General features: G+C 38.8%; 1 protein-coding gene across 1 annotated transcript; it reads right to left on the minus strand.

The window, feature by feature from the left end:
• Positions 1-974: 974 nt before the first annotated feature.
• On the minus strand, positions 975-7,929 carry kncn (kinocilin). The gene is made up of 6 exons (XM_079243414.1): positions 7,839-7,929; positions 5,180-5,349; positions 3,979-4,047; positions 3,814-3,885; positions 3,276-3,369; positions 975-1,104 (listed from the first exon to the last, which is right to left on the minus strand). Exons 2-6 carry the CDS (start codon positions 5,325-5,327, stop codon positions 1,029-1,031), a joined length of 459 nt encoding a protein of 152 aa, XP_079099540.1. The 5' UTR covers positions 5,328-5,349; positions 7,839-7,929; the 3' UTR covers positions 975-1,028.
• Between the last annotated feature and the right edge of the window lie 30 nt (positions 7,930-7,959).

The raw sequence follows: 7,959 nt of genomic DNA on the forward strand, positions 1-7,959 counted from the left end.
TGCCAGATTTTTCATGTTTTTGGTGTGTATTTGACCCTGTTTGAACTGACTGAAGATCCGGACATGGCTTAGATCAGCACCCAGACGTGACTTAGCATTTTGGCAGACTGAGGCATCATTCAGACTGTATTTGGGCTAAGTATACCTTCTGACCTTAAAGATTTTGGCCATCATAGTTGTACATGATGATCACCAAGCCCGTGATAATAGGTTTCCGTTCATCTCTAAAATATAATTCATGGCTTCTGTAAAAGACACCTCCGTTACTCTTCCTGTCATCAAAAGTCCGCTCATTTTTAAGTAATTCACACATCTGATCCAATATGTTAACAAGTTTTCACTACTTTATTTATTATGATAAAAACATTCAAAACACCCTCTGAATAATGTACAGATGACGTGCACATTTTACTTCCTGCAGACAGAAAGGAAAAGTTTTGGGAAATTGTGATTTGACAGTTAAGCTGCTGGCTATCATCATGATTCGTCAGGATCCCGAGGTTAATTCTTGTCAACACAGCTAGAACAATTCAATCCCCCAGCATGTTGCTCTTCTTTTGTAAGGCCACAGCGCCCGTCTCCTTACTTTTCATTTTGCAGCCATGTCCTGAATATTGTTCTATTATGTAGCACAGTAGGGTGCAGGTCACCATGTGCATGTAAAAGATGTGGTTGTTTGTGTGTACACAGGAACATGTTTGCTTTTCCTATATCTTTCTCCATTTTTTTCAGGCTGGATGGCGCTTCAGCTAAATGACACATAAATCCGTCATCTCATGATAATAGTTTTATTATATTACACTGAGATGAGCTGCACACAAGTTGGACTACTGGGTGTAGTTTGCTCTACCCAGTGTCAGGAAGCAAGGCAATAAGCCTACAATACTCATAATTTAATCTTGAACGGTTTATTTGACCATAAGATTTATAAATGATTTCAGCAACAGTTAAGATGAAGCAAGTGTACAGAAAAAAGGAGAAGTGCGCAGGATGTCTTCCTCAGCCAGTCATCATGACACATAATGGCATCACGGTAGGTCTTGATCAGAGGGTGACTGCTTCAGTTTGCGTCTTGATAAGACATCTGGCATGTCTGAAGAAGTCCTGTAACAGATCGAGGAATGAGTCACACAAGCAAAGGGTGTTAAATGATGCAACTGAGAAAGATGTTTTAAAAATCGGAATATTCAGAAAATAATTTGTGGAATTAGTTCAGCATGTCTTTCCTGCAAATGGAACAATCTAGACTTGATTCTCCATCCATCATCTATTAGATGATTTACAGTATCTTCATCTTTGACTTTCAGAGAACAGTAAAGTTGGGTTTCCATAACAACATCTGAAGCAGCTGATTAAAAAAAAAACCTGACACCTTTAAGTGTTCATTATTAAAATTGTTTAATTTTTTACCTTTAATTTACCTAAAACCTTTTTTCTCTTTCTGACAGTTTTACCATATTTCCTAAATAACAAAATAAATAAACAGAGAAAAATAAATTTAATGCCAACCTGACTTTATATTCTCAGCTAGAAACTGATAAAATGCTGTAGAGACAAATGTTGAAATTAGCTTAATATTTTTGATTTTCACATTTCAGACTTATATGGAATCAAATCAGGTAGACAGTAGGCTGTACTTTAGTTTTCCATGTTCTGTTCAGATAAAAAAAAAATCACAAATCTATTAAGTGAGGGAGGGGTCTTCCTATATAAAGCCAGTAAATTGACCTAATACCTAATATTGGAACATTAATGCATTATCCTATGAGTAGCAACTAGCTAGCTAACTGTTTTACATTCATCGTGGAATTTCACTGTGGATGCAAGAATTTGCAGAACTTTAATTGGTTACTTAAACAGCAGAGGAACAATAAAAGTGGGAAAGAACTGGTTGTATTTTTGATGAGTGAATTTGAAATTAAACGAGCAAACCTGGCAACACACTAGCAGCCCCAACAAGGCCTGCTGGAGGTCAGACTATTTCACTGGGACTAGGAAGTGATATTTTTAGAATAACTACAGTCCATTTAAACCCTTTGAGTTAATTTCAAGGACTTCTGCAGTGATACAGAATTTACCAACACCTGCTTCAGTATCCATCTGGTGCTCCTACAGTATTTAAAACCTGTTGGCTCCTGAAAATGACCGACAAATGGGAACAATGTGGGTCCTCTACAGCTAGGACCCACATTGTTTAAGTTCCCTAATTTAATAATGTTGGTATTATACTCCACAGCTGGAACTTTATCATAATATGTCTTATCTACAGCATACATTTGTACGGGAGAATATTGGTGTCACTGAAAAAATGTTCATGTTTATATTGTGCAAATTTTATCCACAGGTTTCTTCCCAACATCTTACAAAATACAAATTTAAAACACTGTTTTTATAAAATGTTGGACATGTTAATTAGTATGTTTATTCTAGTATGATCTGGTCTCAGCTATTATAAAGAAAAAAGAACTCTTGTGTTAATAAGGAGCTATACTAATAATATACAATATATTACATTTGTATGCTTTGCACTAAAGAGTGAACAGTTAGAGAAGACAATATCTTCTCACAAGCTAATGGAGCTTTAAAATGTTGCATTTATTTTACAGTGTTAATGTCCAATATTTATTCATGTAGGTTTTTATTGAGAGTTGTTTTATGCCCATCTGTATGGACAATCTGTATGGTGATATTGAAAATAGTATTGAGTGTCAAGCATCATCTTTAGCATTGGTATCAGGTTTTGATATTTTAGTAAAGTGACAACTCGACAACCTACACTGTGGTCAAAATTACTGTTATATTATATTACATTCTTGGGCTTGTACAGTAATCACAATAGTGAAATGAAAGTGTTCCTGAAGAATGTTGTCCTCTGAAGTTGTCACTATAAATATGACGGTAAAGCTCATAAAACATATTCAGTTTTAAGTATATGACAAAGAGGAGTGAGAATATGAATTTCTTTGGTTTCCCCTTTGAGTAAAACAGAGATGAGATATTTGTCTGAGCTTAATAGTGCTGGAGGAATTGCATAGTTGACCAGAATACGTTATTATTAACTTACAACATCCTCCATGAAAGAAGTTAACTCACAATAGATGTTTAAGGTTAGGAAATGTGTGGTTTCAAGTCACTGGACTTCAAGTCTCATATCAAGTTCATATAAATCTTTTCTTATACTTTATGAATATGGCACATGTTCTTTCTCTTGTTTGCAACATAAACCAGCATTAACTGCACATAAAAACAAGATATGGGCAGTGGTGACTTCATACCCCTCATCTGGGCCAGGCTCAGCAATCGGTCCTCCTTCCACAAAAGTTCCCATTCGACTCTTTGAACGTTCCAGTTGGATTTGACTCTGAGTCCCTGCAGGAGCGCAAGAAAGCATTCAGAACATGAGTTTGACATTACATGTTTGAATATGAAAATGACATTGTATCATAATGGTGACAGGGGGAAGACAAAATCTGCCACATTACAGTTTATATCACCTGTATTTGCAGAAATACAGTTTGGAAAGCTGTGAGAGGCAGCTGTAAACAGATGCTTATAAGCAACTCTAAGTGATCTACGTAGATACGTAGATAAAAAAAAAAAAAAAAAAACTCCCCTCCTACTGTCCCGACAGTTTGATCCACTTGAGTAAAGTGCAGTACGAAAGAAAACCAAAACAAACATAGGTGCAAAATTTTGGGCGATTTGCTGCCTTTCAATTAAAAAAAAAAAAGAAAAAAAGAGGAATGAGATGAATCAGTATTAAGAACCTTTGATTGTTAACTGGCACTTCTCTGGGACATCCTTTCAACTTACCCTCACGTCTTAGAGTCTCAGCTGGTGGATCAGAGGCTGGATTAGCTGCTGTAGGGTGCACTCTGAAGTTTCCTGAAAAGAAGGTAATACATTTCTAAGAAGAAAAAAAAAAACGTGCAGCATTTTATTTATATTAGAACAAACTTGTGTATCAAATCAACTCACCAAAGGATGGGAGAATGTGGTTGATGTTCAGCCAGGCTTTTATGAAGGGATAAATTGATATGAGCAAGCCTGGGAAGCATAAATAGTTATCACCTGTTTATTCCAATATGCAGTGTGACTCCTGCTTCAATCAAAGTCTGAAGTAATATGTGAACTTGTGTGTCTCGCATTGCACTCCAATTCAGCACAGTTATTGATTTTGCTTGTAAGTCTGCAAAGCTGGCATTACAGCCTGGCAGCTCCTGAGGGTGGCTGTGATGCATGTATGTGCTTAAAATGTCATGAAACTGCAGAAGGAGTGAAAACAATCTACCGAGAACACTCTGTTCATACGCATTAGTCAGCCTCTGTGTCGGAGGCGGCATCATGGCACACTAGCCCCAAAAACACATAATTAGCTGCTGCTCAGTTGCACAGATACTGCTAGAGTGAAAGTCTCAGTCATGCCATGGTGCACAGTTCTGATTTGCAAATTTGTGTGCATGTTTGGAAGGCAAATTAATTATTGAAAGCTAGTGAAGTCAACAATGGGACTGTGTGTCACATTAACTATGCATGCATGCTGATGTTGTCTTTCTGAGATCAAACACCCTGCCCTTTGCTCTCTCCCCCCCCCCCCCCCCCCCCCCCCCCCCCCCCCCTTCTCTGTCTCTCTAGGAAACCAGTTAAGACACACCTTTATCTTGGTGGTGCAGCTCCTCTCACTCTCTGCAAGTTCTGGTTACACTGTTGTATCAGATTAACACCAGATGGAAAATGTCAGACTATACTTGACATTGCTTTTTGATAAATTCTCATCAGTTCACCATCCACATATGAGCATGTACTCATCAAAACATACATGACCTCATCACGTGTTCTCATTTCATTGAGTCTGACATTTCTTGCTGTAAATCTGGTCCAATCTTTCACGAAAAACACGTATGTCTTTACGACAAAGGTTATATATGTCCTAACACACTCATGGGTTTTCAAAGGTAGTGCAAATTTTGAAGAACAGCTTGTGCAAGTCATGCCAACTGAAGCCTAGACAGATAGTTTAATCGCTAATCCACTATTGCAGGAATGAATCTTTTGACTGTGTCAAAGTTGTTTTTTTTGTGGTTTTTAAGGCTAAAAACCCATAGCAATTGGGTACCAGTTCAATATCTTTCCTGTACTGTATGAGCTTTCCATTAAAAAGAGTTTTACTCACACTCACCTAGACCTCCTGCTCCCAGGAAGATACCTCCAACAGCATCTGCATCACATTCCCTGGACACCCCAATGATGATGCAGCCGGCCACAATGCTGAGCAGGGCCGAACCCACCCGTAGCCCATGATATTCCCCAACACTGACAGGGTTCATTCAGCAGGTGGACACCCCCCACCTGCAACACAAACACACATACACACACTCACACACACTGTTATTATCCCTGACAGTACTCTGGGCCCTCAAACAGTGGCAATTTCCCTGTCATCTGCACAAGCCTCAACCTGTCTTTCATTCTCGTTGACACACTAACACTTTCGCTGGAACCACTTCCATCTGTATTCTGTTTCTCAAGATGTCTCATGCATCTTTAAAGTGGAGCTCTGGTTTCCATTGCCACTGAAGATTAGAAAGCTCTGGGCGGTGACTTATATGATATAGAGCAGTGTTTCTCATTCCTGGTCCTCAGGACCCACTGCCCTCACAGTTGCCCATGCTTTAACACACCTGATTTATATGAATAGCTCATTAAGAGGCTTGCAAAGAATTTGATGTGGAAGCTCAATAGGATGATGTAAAAGACATGCAAGGCAGTGGTTTCTGAGGACCTGGACTGAGAAACACTCATCCTCACAGTCCTACCTGTGACAACATGATGTTGACAATTGATAATGAATGATAATCATAATGATTAGCAACCTAGAATAAAAAAATAAAAGCAAAGAGAAAGAAGAGACGAAATGAAAGTAAAACCATGTGCAACTTGTGATTTGTCTTCAAGCTTGAAGGAATGTGTAATGAAAGGTTTAAGAAGTGCACTATGGTGAGAGCCCCAAGGCCATCAACAAAGGCATACAGTTGCCATAGAAATAGCATATCCATGGCAACAGAGGGAAATGAGGGTAAGTAGTATTAACACTACTGAATAGGGTGACAAAAGACTAGGTTGGGATGAAGCAGTTGCACATTTCCTACAAGACAAGAGTTCATTCTGTCTTTCTTATGAGGCAAGGGAAAGCAAGGCTTGAGTCAATTACTTATATCTTATGCATGTCTGCTGACACACATACGAAAAAATAATTTAATAATTTAATTCAATTCATGCTTTTTGTGATGATAGAACAAATAATCCCCTAACCGCTGGGTATTTATGCATTGGTGATGAGCATTTATCAGTAAAACCAAAAGCTATGCGTTGGCCGGGAATCGAACCCGGGTCAACTGCTTGGAAGGCAGCTATGCTAACCACTATACCACCAACGCTACAGAGCCGCCAGGGGGAAGCATCTAATCATAAACGTTCCGCAAGTGTTTGTATTTTCTTGGCTGTACCCTTAAAAACTGAGCGTATATGTAACATGTGGTTCTATGGTAAATTTGATTCAAGCCTAGAAAATATTGGCCCGAACCCGCGACCTTGGCGTTATTAGCACCACGCTCTAACCAACTGAGCTAACCGGCCTTCAATGTAATGCATATCACATATGAAAGGGTAGCATTGACAACAAACTTATGTGACCACAAGGACTGTGTTTATTAGAATGGGGTTTGCATGAAACCGTCGTGGACCTCGTGGCGCAACGGTAGCGCGTCTGACTCCAGATCAGAAGGTTGCGTGTTCAAATCACGTCGGGGTCATTCATTTTATGCCGGTTTTTAGACGTAAGCTAACAGCGCTAGGCTTGGGGGGGTTTCCCCAAGACTATTTTCTCTTGTCATTTTCATAAAAACTGCCAAGGGCTCGTCCGGGATTTGAACCCGGGACCTCTCGCACCCTAAGCGAGAATCATACCCCTAGACCAACGAGCCACTTCACTTCCCATTAGTTTGTGAGTGTGACCCATCCACAGAGAAAGGCCGCAAAAGGATTCACAGTCACAGTAACAGTTGTCCTTAACCCTCTTTCTCTTGCTTTCTTTTTTTCTGTTAGGAAAATTTAAAATTTGATTACTTAAAACAAAATATTTGTCACTGCAGTCAGTGTTAAATTAGGTGTACTTACTTCTACAGGTATAAACTTTAAGATTGGTGACACTCATTACACATGTATGCAAACAAATTATAGAAATGTTGTGGGTGTATTATATTTTTGTCATTGTATGATAAATTGTATGTTTATGCAAGGCCAGTTTATCCAATTGGCATTATGGGCACAGGCCCAGGGCCCATTCCAACTTGGGGCCCACGCATGGAAAAACACCAGCAGTTTGGACATGAAAAAAATGTATATAAAAGCCAAATAGTTACACTACAGTCTCTAGTCTATTGCTATTGGTACCACTGGCGGCTGAGACATGTTAGAAATGTCATTTCACAGTGTATCATCCACAATTTTCCACAAGTATTATTCTTAGTATTTTGTCTTATTTACAAGACATCTGAGCAAGGCAATAGTCAATCTATTTTTATCTTACAAGTATTTTCAAGTATTTAACCTCCCTGACTTTCTCTGAGCAAGAGATTTTCTTGGAGTTTAGTTTAAGTTACTACTCATTTATTGTAGTAGTCAAAGGATCAGCCTGGGGCAGTTACTCAGATCACTTTCAGTAGCTACAAATGAAATATACTCCTGCCTCCTCATGGTATAGGGGTGGGTGTACCTTCATGACCTCTTTTTCAAATACTTTTATGTGTAAGGAAAATAGTAATTCTAACTTTACTTACATTTTAAGTTGCTTGTTTCAGGTTCCTTCATGTACAGTGATCTACATTCTACAAGAACTAATACAGGGGCAAAAGTCATCACTGCTTTCTGCTATCCACTAGTCAGCATATCGGTCCATGG

Source organism: Telmatherina bonti (assembly GCF_933228915.1).
Source record: "Telmatherina bonti genome assembly, chromosome: 7".
NCBI classification, from domain to species: domain Eukaryota; kingdom Metazoa; phylum Chordata; class Actinopteri; order Atheriniformes; family Telmatherinidae; genus Telmatherina; species Telmatherina bonti.